General features: G+C 32.3%; 2 protein-coding genes across 2 annotated transcripts; both read left to right on the top strand.

Annotated features, from left to right (window-relative positions):
* The first annotated feature begins 1,519 nt into the window (after positions 1–1,519).
* Positions 1,520–9,879, top strand: LOC133202041 (uncharacterized). Its single transcript, XM_061337819.1, has 4 exons — positions 1,520–1,634; positions 6,197–6,351; positions 6,812–6,880; positions 8,758–9,879. The coding sequence occupies exons 1-4, from the start codon at positions 1,601–1,603 to the stop codon at positions 9,025–9,027; spliced, it is 528 nt and encodes a 175-aa protein (XP_061193803.1). The 5' UTR covers positions 1,520–1,600; the 3' UTR covers positions 9,028–9,879.
* Positions 9,880–13,539: 3,660 nt separating this feature from the next.
* Positions 13,540–17,755, top strand: LOC133202051 (uncharacterized). The gene is made up of 4 exons (XM_061337830.1): positions 13,540–13,623; positions 15,387–15,541; positions 15,926–15,994; positions 16,422–17,755. Exons 1-4 carry the CDS (start codon positions 13,590–13,592, stop codon positions 16,686–16,688), a joined length of 525 nt encoding a protein of 174 aa, XP_061193814.1. The 5' UTR covers positions 13,540–13,589; the 3' UTR covers positions 16,689–17,755.
* The last annotated feature ends 1,690 nt before the right edge of the window (positions 17,756–19,445 follow it).

The raw sequence follows: 19,445 nt of genomic DNA, 5'->3' as shown, positions 1-19,445 counted from the left end.
TTGAAAAGTATGACCCTCTTATTCATTATTATTTTTTGGTTTTGTAATTCCCTAACAAATGTGGCAGATTTTGAAACCTTTAATTTCAGAATGTGTAAAGTATATTTGTATTATGCTCAAAAGTTAAAACCAGACCTCAATTTTCAAAGTTTGCAATGTATAAATAAAAGAAATTCACCTTCGTCTAAATTTTAAAACACTAGAGGATTTTGTATTTGTTCTTTATATTTGCAAAGCACAAACACTTGACGTCATATGTTTTTGTCATCACGGAAAAAAGTGTTAAATGTCTGTTTTGGAAAGACTTATAGAATATTTTCATATAGTAATTATATTACTTGGTGATTGAATATTACTTGGCTTTTCATTTTATTCCATTTTGCAACAACATTAATTATTCATATCTGTGTTAATCATTTTTTTTTGTTTTACTATCCTATGTGTACATTTATTTAATACAGGTATGTCAGACCATGTTATTACTGGACACGTCATATTTCTAAATTGTTCAGCAATTTTTTGTTGTTATGAAAAACAAATATTTAGTTATTTACATGATATAATTTCTCTTTATTCCCTTGAAAGAAATCTCTTGAACTGCATGAACTGCTGAGGAGTGATAATAAAGCCAGATGGTACTACTTTTATGCAGAATGGGGAAATAACAAACCCCAGACAGTTTGTCATTTATTATACATGTATACAGTAATTCATTTTTGTATAGGACTATGTATCAAATATTGATTGATTAATTTGCCTGTGTTTTCTAAGGCGTAAGGTGCCAAAATGGAACACAAACCCCAAAATGGCTTCCTAATAAAAAAATTATGTCTGGTAAAACTTGACAAATTTTGGTCTGTGGAGCATTATGCCAATTCTTAAAAAGGTTTTGAAAAAGAAAAGATGAAATAAAAAGAAAGAAAGAAACTTACAATTTTTTGAATAAATGAAACTGTGGCTCTCTAGTCTCCCATCCCTTGCTTTTTCAGACTTATAAACATCAGAACTTATTACAATATACAAGGCTTCATATTTTTATAGCCGGTTTCAGTTGTTTGTGGCCCAGTATAAATAATAATTAGAAAAGGAATTTCATTTTTTAGATGTGAATTTCACTTCTCATTTTTCAACGACGGACGTAAAAATCGACAAAAAAGTAGATTGATCAAAAGAAATATCTCTCTTTGAAACAAAGATATCTCGTAAAGAAAAAGAGATATCTGTGTCTGGAATTCATGGAGAGAGATATATCTTGTTATGAAGGATATCTTTGCGTAGTTTAAAGAGATATCTCTTATAGAAAAGAAATGTTATCTAGGTCACGCCTTATAAACCTATATTCTTATAATTTGTTTGATACGTATTTTTTTTGCAAGTCAATTTTTTTTTCGCGAGTCAATGAATACAACCGGGGTCGATATCAGGGACAAAAACAGCAGACGATTTCAACAGTATGTAGATTTTGAAATACCCGAGATGTGTGTGTATATTAAATAAGGACACAGTCGATTAGTGCATTATTTAATTTTACTTGTCGGCGGATTTTGGTTCCTGTAGTATAATCTCCTATCGATTGTGAAATCTACTGAATTTATAGAAAATGGAGAAACAACCAGAAAAAATAGATTTACAAGGTAAGTAAAATAAATAAAAATATCATTTTATTTATTTATTTCATGGTGTTATTTCTTTAACTGTATGTATAGACCACACCAACTTCTGATCATGATATTAATTAAATTCCAGAAGAATTAACGTGCAGATTGACAAGACAATTGTTGCTAAAAAATTGTACTTTGGATTAATCCTGACGTCCATCATGAATGAGCCACGCCCATTTTATCAGTAATTTATCACCTTTTTTCTCTCCTAATATACAAGTAGTTTGTTTGCAGTTGGACACCGTGGGACAAACAGTCAAAGTTTACTAATTTTATCAGCAGCTTACATCACAATTATTTTCATCTTAAGAGGATTAATATATCTACTAGTATTATTTGATGTGTACAAGTATGTGAATATATTTTGGTACATAATTTTCACATCTGTTTCCTTCACGACTATTATAAGGCAAGGAAACATTAAGATAACGATCAGTAGTCAAGCTCAAAAGTCCATTAAAACTATTCAAATCGGGTGCAGAGCATACAGGGACCTCTAAAAACATCAAGGGGGGGGGGGGATTGGGTGCCATTGAGGAGTAAGCATCACCTGTCACACCCGCCGTGTTCTCAATGTCATGATCGGGAAAACGAAAAAAAGGTAGGCAATTCAGTGTTTAAATAATGGCCTAACAGTATGAAAAACGTCTGTCAGCATTTGATTTAATAATAGATTGTATATAATTGTTGACAGGGTCATTGTATCGACCTTAGAACTTGCGAAATGATGACTTTAAAAGAGACTGTTGATATCCTTGTTTCATCAACCTGTTTGTCAATAGCTTGCCCCGTTTTAGGAATTGTTCTTACGATAAGCATGCTTTTGGATATCGAATCAAATGGGAGAGATAAACCCCATATGCAGGTGATACGGATATATTGCTACACGAATAAAGGAAGCTGACAATAGAAAAGTTGAAGTCATCACGTTTATCATAAACTTTTGTTGTTAGGTTACTATTAACGTCTTTTTATAGTGAAATATCCAAATATGAAAAAAGATGTGTCAGACTCTGTAGAATCGTTTATTTCAAGTTCTAGTCGACATAAAATTATTACAATGAAAATTTGTTGACTTTATATACAAAACTAACCCGGTATTTCTGTCAAAATGATTATGATTGTCAAATCCTGTTGATCAGTCGAATTTGTTGTCGGAACCTACATGTAGTTTCACTGGTAAACATAATTGTATAAATTATTTAAGCACATGCACAGAAAATAGGCTAATAAGTAAAATCTAGAGGTTAAAAATGATATATTCTTTAGCAAAACATAAAAGTGTCAGGATAAAAAATAAATGACAGTGAAAGAAAAAGAGTATGTGAGCCTTATATACAAAGGATTTTTAGAGAATGCTGTTACTATTTAACAACATTCCTATTTATTGTTCTTTAGAGGTATCTCAAGTACTGAATAGGCCTTTAATTGTTACTTCCTCTTGATAGATAGTTGAATAAAGGAGATGGGTGAACATGACGAGCGATAAGCCTACAGTGTGACAAACATGAAGTAAAAAATTAAATTTCAATTATATCAAAATTTTCCTTGATATTTCGTCTAACATTAAATTATACTTTATGTAAAATCTCTACAATTTGCAAAAATCCCTCAAAGATTGAAATTATTTGCCTGTGAAATATTAGACACACACTAAAGCGGGCAAAAAGAGTCGTTTTCTAATACTATAACACTATTTTTCGATATGAGTGGGTCTTCGCTCCACCTTTTTGAAAGTTAATCCTCAAAGTTTGCATAAAATATACATTTTTTGGTTACCAAAAATATGGAGCAATGACCCACTATACCTTAGAAATACTTTTATGACATAACATTCGCATCTTTTCGAGAAATACTTGAAGTCCATTAAGTCAAGGATCATACTAGTATCACAAACATGATTTAAATGCCACCCTTAATCAGTACTTGTGTAGTCTAGTGGTTAGCGTGCTAGTCTCGAAAGAAAATGATACTCAGGATTTTTATTGCTAGGGTTCGAACCCCACGAATACCACATTAATTTTTTTTTAATAAAAGAATAAATTTTGCCGAGAAAGTTTTCCTCAGAAAAGTTTTGTTTATCATAATTTCATAAATTTCAATAATGAGAACTTTACTCTAAATACTAAATGCACAAACTGAACATGATTTTTATATATCTGAAGCGACATGTATAGGCTTTCTGCACGCTATGTTTGCTCTAGAGTTAAATTTATAAGTAAAGAAATGTATCTCTGAATCACATATTTTCTTTTTTAAAACCTTTTATTTCGTTACATTTTGATGAACATACAATTAAGGGGCGAAAATAACACGGGGGCGAAAATTTCCCTAGCTGTATATAGTAGCTGAATTTAACATACAGGCCATTAAATGAATTAATACCATGACATATTTATTAATATATATCGCTTAGACTATTAGTTTGTTGAAAAACTCAAGTTTGACTCAGCATGAACCCTAATTATCAAAAATATGAACCTTAAGAACGTTTATTACCAAATTTTAGTTCAAAAACAAAATACGAGTTTAAAGTTCAAGCATTTTGAGAGCACTTTAGTGGTTCATTTTAAATTTAAAAGAACAATGCGTTGAGCTCTTCTTGTTGCTTAAAAAAAAATAAACGAGTGACAAAGGAGATAATCGACAAAGTGCACTTATCACATGAGCTCGATTGCTTAAAAACCTTCACTTATTAATTATTACTTAGTTATTACTTTGAAAAAATGTTTTTTTTTGTATAATATCTATAGATTTAATATTTAAAAAAAAATCGTTTTATAGGCACATAAATACTGTTGATTTTTCATTATGAAATGTATAAGTTTTAAATAAAACCTGTTGTTTTGAATTAAAACATCAAAGTTTGAGGAGATTTTTAAACATCTAGAGATATCTCCAATTATAAAGTTATAGTGTCCCTTTTATTTGCCAATTCTGTTGTTATTTTCTGTTTCTGTTGAAATTCAAGTACAATATGCAATTACTATATACATGTACTTGTATGCATTTTTTTTCCGCTTGAATTTATCTTTTTTGTCTTTCTTTTTTTATATTGACATATCTTGTATTTGGTCATCTTTTTGAAAATCATTCCGATTCTACACTAAAGATTTCTGAAATTGATATTTAAAAGATTTTATGCTCTTCATTGACCGGTCATTCCAACAATGTATTGAAATTTCGATACTTACTAGATGTACTCCTTTAATAGCCGATCCGTTTCTATATGCTTATTATGAAAACTTATTAAGAAAACTTGCTGAAGCCTTTAATTCATAAGACATATCGATGACGTTAAAAATCAAATAACAATCATTTTTTCTTTCATACATCGACTCCATATATCCCAGTGAACTCGAAATAAAAGAGACGACAGAGTCTGTTTCACATCTGGATGATTTACTAACTAAACACATTAATGGCAAATTATAACAACTAGATTACTTGTATATGACATACTGGATGACCTCAGCTTTTCCATTGGTAACTACTCCTATTAAAAGTTCTGCTGTTTTCTTTGAATTCACCCCGTCTAAAATTCGCCCCTCTTGTGTCTAGGGCAAAAGAGGCGAAAATAAAACGGAGGTCCAAATTTCCCTGTATACAGTAGTAATATTCCACTGTCATCTATATTTGGTTATTAATGTCTCCCAGCTGATTCATTATGCAAGACAATGTTCGGAGTACGATGAACTTTAAAATGAGGCAGGACACTGAAAAAAAGTAGATGCTTCAGGACTTTCTTCAGTTTTGTTTAAAATCAGCATTAGCAATTTATATGGTCGTTATGATGACCTTATTTCTAAAGGCAAACTATCCTTGGATCATAGTAGTAGGTCAATGTTTTTCAGCTAAATTTTGACTAGGGATTACTCTGTTCACATGATCATGATATATACAAAGGGCTTACAACAGGTGCGACCGATTGACAGGGAATGATTACTCATCCTAGGCACCTGATTCCATCTCTTGTGATTCCAGAGATTCGTGTGTCTGTGTTTATGATTAGACAGTATTTATGCGATAACGACGGTCATTTTCTAATATCAATATATTTAATTATTACTAGTATATTGTGATATCAGAATTTCAGGGAAAAAAGAAATGGAGAAGAAATGTTTTGATATTGTCGCTAAGGAATAACTGAAAAATTAATAAATTATATTTAAAAGAACAAAAATATCAACAAACATTGAAGTTGTAGATTTCAACAAATCACAATGATATTTAAAGGTAGTATACAAATATATTGATATTTGCATCTGAATAGAATTCAAACGTTAAAAGACCTATATTTTGTAACACACAACATCGAATTTTCGTCAAAAATGTTTAGTTTTAATTCTTTAGTAATAAATAACCTAGAAAGAGAGGATGGAAAATAGCTTTATAGTAAAATGTAAAAAAAGGAGTAAAAAGTCATATAATTTCGTATTGCATTCTATAAATGCTAATAATATTATTTAAACTTGTAGAAGTGTATACTTTAATCATATCTTCAAGATGATTCAATAAGTCGTACTTTATTTTAGAGAAAGAACAAGTCCTGTCTTACATCAAAATCCTCTCTGCTATAGGCCTCTTTCTTGGAATCTGCAGTGTAGGAATCGGTATTGCTGTGCTTGCATTAATGGACGGTGCCGATTACCCACTTACAACAGGAACCGGTATTTGGTTTGCAGCCAATGTAAGTGTTTCTGTATTACACATGACTGTTACAAACGCTCAGGTCACATAGCTCGCCTGTAGTTTTCAAGTGTATGTTTTTGTTTTATAATTTTCTTGTAACTGACCTGAGATTTGAGCAAGCTTAAAAAATTATGGTGATTACTCCCTAAAAAGAGTTTTAAAACATTGATCAATTGCTTTATATGTTATCATGTAAGGAATCTTTTCGTTTTTTAATTATTATTTGTTGCTAATTTTTACTTACACAAGTAAGCCATTCAATTTACATTGTATTTTATTCAGCGAAACAGACATAAAGTACAATAAAATATCATGCATATTCAAGGTAGATATCAATAGGTTCTACCAAGAATATATATTTTATTAGATATTTTAAATATGAAAAGGATTTCCAAAATCAACATTTCATTAATATTTTTAACGTATTTAATTTACACGTATGTCAAATTGCATTTCAGCCCATAGCGTTTGGAATAGTAGGAATCGCTGCTGCTATGTCAACAAATGAAATAACACAAAAGAAATTGGTAAGTTTTATCGCTCTTAAAACTCTTTCTCTCGCCCCCCCCCCCCCCCCCACTACATTCTTTAGGACTATCGGCTTTGATGCGTAGTTTACTTCGAAAATTATTCAAAGTAGACATTGGTAAACAATCATTTAGAAAGTTTGTTCTTAAGGGCATTTTGCAAGGCGGGTTATCCTGAGAAAAAAAACTTTTTTCACGTATTAGAGTAACCTGCCTTATTGAAAATATTTGGTAATCTAACAACCAAGCTTTATGATAAACGTGATGACTTTAACTTTTCAATCGTCAACTTCCCTTACTTATGCAGCAATATACGGTACCTTCATCACCTGCATACGGGGTTTATATCTCTCAGTTGATTCGATACGCAAGAGCATGCTCTACGTATGTACATTTTCTAAAACGAGGTGAATTATTGACAAACAAGTTGATGAAACAAGAATATCAGCAGTCTCGTTTAAAGTCATCATTTCGTAAGTTCTATGGTCGATACAATGACCTTGTCAGCAAATACAATTTATCACTGAGTCAAATGCTGACTGATGTTTTTCATACTAATTATTAGGCCATTATTTACACACTGAATTGTCGACGGATTTTTCCGTTATTTCCCGATCATGACAAGGAGCACACGGCGGGTGTGACCGGTCGGCAGGGGATGCTCACTCCTCCATGGCACCTGATCCCACCTCTGATGTTTTGGAGGTCTGTGTTTGCTCTAAACCTAATTTGTAATGTTTAATGGACTTTTGAGATTGAATACTGTTCGTTATCTCCGTATATTTCATTGAGAGTGATATCCCTTGTAGAAAAGTGTATGTCATTGGTCATTTGCAAAATTATTTTGTTAAAAAGCATTCTGATAGTACACACAAGTACTTTGAAGTTGATATAAAAAAGATGCTTGATTTTCTGATTGACAATATCTATGTAGTTTTTGGAGACCAGGTCTCCCAACAATCTGTTGGAATTTCCATGGGCCCCGTTATTAGCAGACCTATTTTTATATTCATATGAAGCAGAATTTATTCAAAAGCTTCTAAATGAGAAGAAGAAATCACTTGCTGTGGCCTCAACTCGATATTTCGACGACGTATTATCAATAGCAATGGTCACTTCCATTCATATGTCGACTCGATATATCCCAGTGAGCTTGAAATGAAAGATAGCACAGAGTCTGACACATAGATGCAAAGTATTCATGTATACTAGTATGTTAAGCAAGTAATAGTATGAAAAGTACCATTCCTTAATAAGATTGGACCATGATAATGTCGCAGTGACAGAGTAGGTCAAGTAGCAAGTTAAGTGGTTAGTACATGTATACCTTTTTTTTTTTTTTACTGAAATGAGAAAATCAACAGGTTTCTTATATTAGTGAAAAAGAATATGTTTTGTCATGATGATGTAATGATAGAACTACAGACCACTCAAATTTTTAATAGCTTTCACAGGATTTATCTTATAGTAGAGTCCTGTAGGAAGCAATTTTCGGTTTTGGGGCACAACCAAACATTTTCAGTTGGGGGGGGGGGGCACTACCAAGCAAGATTCCTTGACAAGCCAAAAACAAGGTCATCAAACGTTTTTATGGAGGGGACACAAGCAGCAATGTTTCCTATAGTATACTATATATCGGCAAAATTAAAACGTCCCCCGTGTCCCCGGTTCCTATAGCCATGTAGTAAGATTAAAGTTTTTATATCTATTATTCCCCTCTTCTAGTAAGGCAGAACAGCAAGTTCCATCTGAGTTTGTAAGCCTACAGTCATCTTGTCAAAGCTGATAAATATATCCTTAGCCTTGAAAAAAGACATTTTACGGTATGAAACATGTTATTCATATTCTGAAAACGAGAACGACTAATTCTATTTCAGTTGACCGGACATTACGTTACGGGCATTCTCCTTATCACACAAGGCTACGCCTTCACTACTGCTATACAGGGTGTGATAGAATGCAGCAATGGCAGTGAAAAATGTGGATCAAACGCTGATGCCAAGGCTGCTCTCCGAGGAGTTCTGATTGGAATTATCTTTTTCGCTTATGTGGTAGGCTCCGTTTCTATGGGAATTCATTCTAAAAAGAAGCATGTTCTGCACCCAGATTGGAAAGGAAGAGGATGCTGTGGCAGTTCAAGTGATTAAATACCCGAAAGTTTTTTCAGCACTTTACATCGATGAGTATAATGTTTGCTAGAGTTATCCATCAGCATGTCCCCAAGGAAGAGAGATTATTATAGGAAAAATTCAAAGGCATTGATTTCGTAAAGAGGAGGAAAACATAAATTAAGTGATATACTGCATCTTTCAGTTTTTTGTGCTGATGTGTGATTACACTCTTTTATATTGGCAATTATGCTTTAATGGAAAGGTACAGAACTTATATATAGTTAGCATAGTTCTTCCACTTTTACAAGGATGGATTATTATGAGAGAAAATGAGTGAAAGGTATTATACTTAAGAAATAAAGTATAGAATAAATATGACCAACTTTTCTTTGTTTAATGTCAAGGTAAACTGACCAATTTCTTTTTATAAATGCTTAACTACCTCGATGGAAATGCATATCTTTAAATTTGAAGTGGTGCTTTCCATATTTCATAACCTTCCGTACTCTAAAATCTGCTCGAAAAAAAATCTTCAGAAACAGTATCAGATCTCATTCAGTGGTTACTTTGTAGTATCCAGAAAAAGATGCTTTTTGAACAAACATAACTTCTCTGAGGTGTGCCATAGGAATTCAATGTAGTTCACACCCTTCTTTCCCAGACTATAGATGAAACTCATCCACTTCAGTTTGCTCCACATATAATTCCGCAATCCACCAACGGTGTTTATTGCCGCATGGATATCACAGCTCCTTGAAAAAAATATTTATAAATCATTCTATTAACTTTGTAGAAATGTGTTCTGTACCTCTTTCTTATTCTCATACAACTTAAGAGCTTCTAGATTAAGTTCATTTTTACTCAATATCTTGTTAAATAGATATTCTTTTATTTGTTGTTTTTAAATTATTGAAATTAAATTTGTTTACAAACATGATACATAGTTGCATTGTATGTGTTCATGAAACTTGGATTTGTTTTACTTGGGAAAGCCACAGTGCGTATTTAAACTATGACGCCACAATGACCATCAGAAGAGTTTTTGAAAGGAATTTTTATCAAAGAATCCACCCTCAATATTTAATTCTGGAAAACCCAAGGTCTTTATTTGTCCAGCATTCACATTATGGCTTTGATTTAGACAGATTTTGAATCTACGACGAAATAAACACGAGTTACACATAATATACCATACCGAGTATATAGGTAGAAGATTTAAAAGAAATTTCCTTATAATCCTATTGTGAAACATTGATCTCTATTGTGGAACAGTCCAGCCCAAGGAAATCTACACTACATAAGGCAGCGTTTCTCCATGTATTTTTAGTCCCCTACCGGTGAAACCGGAGGGGACTATAGGTTTCCTCTGAGTCTGTCCGTCCGTCCGTCTAGCTGTCTGTCAGTCTGTCCCATTGGGATTTCCGCACTTTTTTTCCAAACGCTTGTAGATATTGAGCTGATTTTTGTTACGTGAGATTATCTTGATGAGTTACAGATCAAGTTTGCATTTCGTTCCGCTTCAATGATTTTTGACGGAATAATGGTATTTTCAATTTTTAACGGGAACCAGATTACACTTGCCGGTAGGGGACTAGTATTGTTAAAGCAATACTCTCAGAATGCTTGTTAATGTGGTCTCCTTTCAGATATATAGAAGAATATAGACTAAAATAAACTGATAATTCTGGCAATTTGATCGAAATGGCTCTTACTATCTTGCCAAGAAACTGTGGAGAGAAGCCCAAGGGATCTTAAAAATTAGCTTAGCAAAAGGGTGCAAAATTATGATTCATAAAAACAATATAGAATATCTTAGTTAGGCATCGAAGAAAGATTACGATTTTGTCTGTTTTCAGATACAATAAGAATTCCACGAAATGAAGATCATACAGATTTATAACAAATATCTGAGATTGATTTTTTTTTAAAAAGTAATGCTTTCTCCAACCCTACAACATCTAGCAGCTTAATATACTGACTGCTACAGAAGACAATGTCCAGTGTTTGAAATATTCCGAGACGCATCATTTTACATTTAAAATAGAGATAAAGTCTCAATTATCTAATAAGCACAAAAACATTGTGAGAAAACGTAATTTACCTATAAAGTAAAAAGAAACCCCGAAAGAATCCAAAGACAAAGTACCAGATTTTGTGGAAAATCATTGTTTTTATATAGAACCACTATAATTGTTTTGGATGTGTCTTATTTCATGACATCATATTTATTATTTCTCTTTCTGATTTTTATACAAGTTAAAATCCACTTTATCTGCACGATTGCAAAATTTTCCGACGATTATCAGTGCAAGCATACAAATAATTATAATTATTTTCTTAACTTCAGCATTGAATTTTAAGAAATTCCAGTTTTGATGAAAAGTTTTGAAACATTTGTTTTCGGGCTCTTAAAAATATTATGATAATTATTTCGTGAAATACATGCATATTTCTTGACATAAAAATTGACAAGTCTGCCTTACCTGATTTCATTTATATAAAGTTTATATCTATCTGGAAATCTCCCTCCCCCGAATATTATTGACGTTATTGCCCTTCCCTTTTAGATTGTTTTCCTACATATAATTGAGCTGGTGGTGGTGGATGCATCATATTGTACACAGTTTACGAATTGACACTATAATGTATTCTCTTCTTCCTCAAGAACAGCCGTCATAGCTCAGTCGGTAGAGCGCTCGCACCGTGATCGGAAGGTCGTGTGTTCGAATCACGGCCGCGACTTACCTTAGTCGATAAAAATAGGTAGCAACTGTTCCTTTGCCAAGCCCTCGGCCCTTTGAACTGAAAATTGCGGGTCCTTCTGATGATACGTTAAAAGTGTCACGGTAGGCGTTGGCTCGATAACAGGGATGGGTTCAATTACTTTAAAAAGTAATTAATTAAATTACAATTACTTTGACTTTTTCTTCAATTAAATTACAATTAAATTACAGGCTTTCTAAGACATGTAATTAATTAAATTACAATTACTTTGCAAAAGTAATTAATTAAATTACAAATTATATTTTTTATTTTTTTTGAAAATTTTTATAATCCTTGTCAATGAATATACAGAACATCATTTATTTGTATATAGGCCCAGCCTCTGCACAAACAATACAAGAAATAATATGCTACAGGCATTGTGTATCAGTGTGGTATAATTTATAAACATTAAAGAATCTCTTAAAGAACTATCCAAGATCAGTTTGATGCAGTTTCCACCACACAAAACCTACATGTACACAAATTGCATGGCTTATGATATTTGATTAAAAGTGAGTATTTTAACAGAGTGAAATGAGTCGCAACTGTAACCCTTCAAATTGAATATTTCCTTTGAAGGTAACCTGAACATCCTAAATTGCTATTTTCGTTGAACAATTTTACTTCATAAATCAGAATTGTACAGATAGAAAATTCATTCATAAAAATCTGTTTATATGTAAAAATAATTATCAAATTGAAAGTTTTTCTTTTCTTAAGCTAGTGGAGCATTTTAAATTGAAATAGTTATCTCCATTGACTTTGTCTTCTTAATCATGGAATGAATATCTCTCTAGAGGAGTTGATTTGTTTTGATTGCAATTTAAAGCTGTGATCTGGAGGGCAATTATCTCTTCCCAACAAGAGAGAACTTAATTAATGACACACACCTTCTTTTTCTTTATTATTGATCAAACAGCAAAGATTGAAATATAATAAATGTGTGTTTCATAGCTGAATAGACCTAAGAAAGGTGGTTCAAAATTCATATTTATAAACATAGATCAAAAAATTCAAAATTTACATAATGATAAGAAAGAAACTAGTTTATTATTATCAAGCCAATCATTTAATTATTTTTTTGTAAGCATTAACCTAAAATTTTGTATAACTGAAAGATTGAGGATATGTTTAACAATAAAATAAACCAGTAAAATGGGGAGGTAGTGGTGACTATATATCATGAATATATCATGAATGTGTATTATATAAAGTAATTGAATGTAATTGAAAAAGTAATTGAAATTACATGGTATTTTTTCAGTGTAATTAATTAAATTACAATTACAAGTAATTGAAAAAATGTTCAATTACAAATTACTTCCAATTACTTCAAAAAATGTAATTAATTACAGTCAATTACAATTACTTTTTTCAATTACCCCATCCCTGCTCGATAAAGAACCCTCATTGCTCATTGGCCCTGAGTGCCGAGTAAAGGTCCTTCACCGGTATAGGTGACATCTCTATATGAATGAAAAATTCTCCAACGGGACATAAAACAACATACAATCCTTAAGAACACCCTCTTCCTCTACTATAAATGTGACAGTGTGCTAAATATTAACGCTGAATTTAAGCATGTACTACGAATAGAACAGTCGTGCTTAATATTCACCCTGCATTTAATTCAGTAAACACAAACAAGATCAATAGTGGAGACGTATTTACGCTGTATACTATTTCTCTATTTCTACAGGTATACATAGTATTTCGAAATTCTGGATTTACGTGTAGACAAGGGTATATAAGGACGCAGTGCATTATTTAAATATTATGATTCCTGAAGTATACCCGTCTATTTTGTGTGAAATTTACTGACTTTCAAGAAAATGGAGAAACAACCAGAGAAAGTAGATTTACAAGGTTAGATTTAATGTTATTTATTTCTATTAGTTCTTTTCTACATCACTCTGATTTTTTATTTCGATATTGAATTATAAAAGGAAAGGGGATTTGAGAGAAAACTTTTTTAAAACAGAATAATATTCCTGATCGATCCTCTACATATAATACATCTGACGCGTCACTAAGATGACGCTTGGCTATATTTTAGTATCTTGAGATTATATAGGATTTATTTTTCAAAAACAGAAATTTGTCAAGATATTAAATTGTTATTAATTAACGATGAAAGTTTTTAAGTTAGAAGAGAGCGTTATGTATGCAAAATAGTTTTAGAGAATGTTGTTCCTTGATAAAAAAAAATGAATAAATAATAATAGATGCTGTCATACTTGACAGAAATACCCGCATGCAAGTGGTTGCCTCTTAATGTAAGCTATAGCTCCCTTGTAACGGGGTAGCGAAGAAGCCACAATAGTTCTTCTATAATTTACATGAAATATGTATACATGTATCAAAATGAGCATAAAATTCACAGGTGATCATATGGTCCACTGGACTCTTAGTATTTCAAATAATAAATTCATAACCGGTCTGAAATTAAAGATTGGAAGAAGTAAATTCTGATTCTTAAAGAGAAAAGGAGATTCAGAAAAAATGCTTTTCTGTATTAAAAAAAATCAGCCCTAAATTGGCACTTGATGAATTTGTTGTTCAACCAGATGATACATAATATTTTTTCAATGCATGGCAATTTTGATGAAATTGAAAATTTTAAATATCGAAATGTAATTTTTTTGAAAATGAATTACATGTAGTCAAACTTACCTCAGTATGTTTTTGGGAGTTGGGGGGTTGGGTTAGCTTTTCAGACGAACCCAGATGACCTCGATTGACTTTGGAATGAACCAAAGGTACCTTTCTCTCTAATTATCAAGCCATTTGTTTTCCTGCGATATTTGCCTCAACTATCCCCTCCTTGAAAAATTTGGAAAACATCACTAATTCCCTTCCAAAAGATGATTTTACTATACTGGTTAAGTGTATGTGGAGTTATTTTTGTAAAAACGTCGTTTACGACCCCCATTTGACCCCTAGGGTGAAATGAAAATTCCGAAACCTTACTGCACATATACAGCGCACTTACTATCATATTCCAAAAGATGAATTGGTAAGAGAAGTTTGAGGAAGAAGTGTGACAGACGAACGGACAAAGATAACAACAATAAACCCGAACTTTCTTTAGAAAGCACGGGTATAAGAATGGTTGAGATTCCAACCCTTAAAGCAGATATATTCTTGTTGTCATGTTAGCAAATCAAGTGATATCCATGATATCCATGATATCCATTATCCATTTCCTAAAGGAAATACCATCCCCTGGTATCTTGCACAAATGTCTGCATGGTAATATATCTCAATTTTTTGGGAGGGAACTTTTTAAAGAAGCAATACTTCAATCACAACTTATTTTGAAAAAAATATATATTATTGAGGGACGTCTCGTCTGTCCTTCAAATAAAAAAATTACTTCTTTTAGAATATTCTACTTTCCATAATCAACGCATTCCTGGCATTTTCTTTACTTTCTTGAACAAACACCCCCCCCCCCCTTACACACACACACACACACACACACACACACAAAGCCCAAGAAACCATATATTTGAGTGCACTCTATAGAGACTGTCTAAAAATATTCTTTCAAATTTTGGAATATATATTAATTATCTTCAGGATGATTCAATTATGCCATGATGATAATTTGTTATATTTAATTTTAGAGCAAGAACGTGCCCTGTCTCACATCAAAATCCTCTCCGCTATAGGCCTCTTTCTTGGAATCTGCAGTGTAGGAATCGGTATTGCTGTGCTTTCATTACTGGACGGTGCCAGTTACCCACTTACAACAGGAACCGGTATTTGGTTTGCAGCCAATGTAAGTGTTGATATATGCAGTTATAACCCTTAAATTTCATGAGCAATGATTATGTTATGTTGTACAGGAATAACGTTTTTGGTCTTTGTTTGTTTGTTTGTTGTTTTTTTTTTTTTTTGTTTTGTTTTTTTAGCTAAATAATGCATTTAAGATTATTCTTTAAAGATGATCGACGTACTATTTAAAAAAAGGTAAGCATTCATTGAAGTTGCCATTACAAACATAAAATACAAGGTAGATATTAATGAAAGGATTTAATCTCATTCCTGGTATCTAACCGGAAGTAGACATCTTTTTAAAAAAGATATTTTAAATATTAAAATGATTTCAAAAGTCAATACTTTTGATTTTTTTTTTTAAAATATGTATTAAATTGTATTTCAGCCAATAGCATTTGGGATAGTAGGAATCGCTGCTGCTCTATCAACAAATGAAAACACACGAAAGAGATTGGTAAGATAAAACGGCTTTATTATTCACCCTTTCACCTTCTGTAAAGTTCTTTTAGAGCAGAGTTCTGAAAATCATTTAGAAATATGTAAACAAATATTTTATAAGTTTGAATGTTTGTATTTAGTATTAGTTAAAGCTACTCTTAAAAATAGGTACAGTATTGCAAAAAAGTAAAATACTAAGCACTGAAATTGAAAGATAATATTAGTGCGTATGATACATACCATATGAGAAAAATTTCTCAAATACAGTATTTCATAGTTCTTAGATCTGTATATACCTTAATTGAAATTACAATTTCAATATTTGAACGGCCTTCCAACTTAAAACTTCCACTGGAATTCAAAAATTTATAGACATCAAACACGCCCTTAGTCTTTAAAAATATTTTAGGGTAGGAGAATGAGAACGACTAATTCTATTTCAGTTGACCGGACATTACGTCACGAGCATTCTCCTGATGTCACAGGGTTACGCCTTCGCTACTGCTATACAGGGTGTGATAGAATGCAGCAATGGCAGTGAAAAATGTGGATCAAACGCTGATGCCAAGGCTGCTCTCCGAGGAGTTCTGATTGGAATTATCTTTTTCCTTTATGTGGTAGGCATCTTTTCTATTGGAATTCATAATAGAAAGAGACGAGTTCTGCACCCAGATTGGAAAGGAAGATGCTGTGGTACATCATGGGATTAAATACATTTTTTTCAGCATTTAGCAACAAGGAGGACTTTTTGTCAGTTGTTTTCTATCACCATGAATCCCGTGTGTTCCCGTGTGTGAATTTGTTTGAAACTGTCTGCAGGATTAGCAACTGATCTTGACCACTTGGTAGTGACTATATACAGGCAGTGCTTTTTGAAGCAAACAATTATCTGTTGCGAGCTATATCTGATTAATGTGTTTTTAAGTCATCTGAGTCACTCAAGTGACCTACTGCTATCTATATTTTCGTTCGTCGTCGTGCGATGTGTATGTCGTCCGTTAACATTTGAACATTTTCAGCTTCCCATCTGGAACCGCTGAACCAACTCCAACCAACATGTATGAATGAAAGGAACAAAGTTTGTGAATTTCATGGTCCCTGTCCACCTAGGGCTTGAGGGATGGGGCTAAAACCATCAAAATTAGTGCTATTTTTAAAAAATCTTCTTCTTTACTCCTAGACATCAAGCAGTTGAACTGTTGTCATGATTGTAATAAGAATTGAGTCCTCTACCACAATTTTGACCCAGAGTCAGGGGTTCTAGTGCTAAGGCGGGGCTATATTGATCATATAATGTCTATGCATTAATTCTTTGAAAATCTTCTTGAAGTGAAAGTTGCGGGTCTTTCGGATGAGACCTTAAAAACCGAGGATCCGTGTCACGGTAGGTGTTGGCACGATAAAGAACCCTCGCTGATCAATGGTCCTGAGTGCCGAGTAAAGGTCTCAATTTGAAGCCCTTCACCGGTATATGGTGACGTCTCTGTATGAGTGAAAAATTCTCAAACGGGACGTAAAACAACATAAATCAGTCAATCAATCAATCAATCAATCAAAGACCAAGAGAGGCCAATGTGAAAGATTATGATATGGAATTAAAAATAGTACAGAAGCACTTATAGTTTGTTAATAGTCTGCTTGGTTATAGTGATATATTGGGGACAGATTTGAACTTAATGTATGAGTTGATACTGAATACCAGACTAATTATTTCGTTGCTTCTGATCATCCTATTTCTACTAGCTTTGTTCGAACCTGTCTTAAACCTAATATTATTTTCTGAAACAATATTAAATTATTTTTCTCTCATTTCTTGGTTGATTGATATTCATTTGTTTGTTATTTATGAATTGTTGTAATTAAAAGTTATTTACATTTTTTGTATTTGGTTGTTCATGAAACTTTGATTAGATATCACTAAATATTTTAGTTGTGGGCACGACAAAGATAATCGGAGGGGTTATGTATATAGTCTTTTATACGATGGCCGATATGAGCCGTCAAATTACAAGTAAGAGTAACTCTATTATGTACGCAGAATTAATTGACTTTAGCAGTAATACCTGTATCATTTTGTACATGTACATCTTTGTCAATGACAAAACGCTTGTAATTGTAATATATATTTGTACATTCACAAATCTTAAGACAAAATACATTTGAAGCTACTTTTAAACATTCCTCAGATTTATTGGGGAGATTATCTGTAAACTAAGACAGGGACTAAAACAAAACACGTGTATCTGGTTTTCTTCCCTTTTCTTCCCCCTTTTTTGTTGTTGAATAAATGCTGTATTCCTAATTCTTAATAATCATAAAATGCAGCGAGATTATTTTTACTTTCACATACGTCGTCTGAGACCTCAACATTCAAATTTTTCCTTCAAAGAATATTTTGTTAGTGTCTTTTTTCAGATTCCTCGTGTTTTGGCTTGATTTTAATTTCCTTATCGACTATACACAATATTAAAATTCATTCGTAGGTCCCAAAATACTTCTCCTTCTCTGGAATCTTTAACTAGTATTTAAGCCCTAAAAATGAATTTTCTACATTGCGTTGTCCTGAAAGAGGTTTAAATAAAACAAAACCACGAGGAATCTGAATAAAGACACTTACAAAATATTCTTTGATGGAATATCCGAGCGTCGTGATCTCAGACGACGTATGTGAAAGTACAAACAGTCTTGCTCTTTTTAATATCATTAAAAATAAGTATTTATTTAACACCCCCCCCCCCCAAAAAAAAAAAAAAAAAAAAAACCACACACACACGTGTTTTTGTTTTAAACCCTTTACAGATTTACAGATAATCTCCCCAATAATCCGAGGAATGTTAAGTAGTTTCAAATGTATTTTGTCTCAAGATTTGTACATGTACAAATTCATATTACAAGTACAAATACGTTTTGTCATTGACAAAGATGTACATGTACAAAATGATACAGGTATTACTGTTAAAGTCAATTAATTCTGCGTACATAATAGAGTTACTCTTACTTGTAATTTGACGGCTCATATCGGCCATCGTACTTTTATGGTGTTGCCTACCAATGTACTAGTGACTAACCCTAACCCTGTCTCTTACACTCTAACGTTTTATCTCGTCATCCGTTTTTTGCACATATCTTGTTAAAAAAATTGTGGGAAGAAAAATACCCCATATGTTTTGGAAATGAAAAGTTTTCCATGTGAAAAGTCAATGAAAAGAAAAATAAGATATATCGGGAAATTGTATATTAGAATAATTTATTTTAATTTTTGCCAATTTTCATGAAACTTTGACTACCATTTGGATAATTGCATATTGATAAAACAAACTTTTGCTCTCTCTTTTTTATTTTTATAAAAAAAAAAGATCCCTAAAATTTTCTGTAAACCGTAATTTTTCTGATACTGAGCACGGAGACTTGATTTGACAAATTTTAATTAGAAATAAACTTAACTGACTGAATTCTTATAAAACAAA

This window comes from Saccostrea echinata, unplaced genomic scaffold (assembly GCF_033153115.1).
Source record: "Saccostrea echinata isolate AGI-Se365-2 ecotype Australia unplaced genomic scaffold, CSIRO_AGI_Sech_v1 ptg000002l, whole genome shotgun sequence".
Taxonomy (NCBI): domain Eukaryota; kingdom Metazoa; phylum Mollusca; class Bivalvia; order Ostreida; family Ostreidae; genus Saccostrea; species Saccostrea echinata.
Note: the sequence above shows the minus strand (reverse complement) of the source record. Positions and strands in the feature narration are given on the sequence as shown.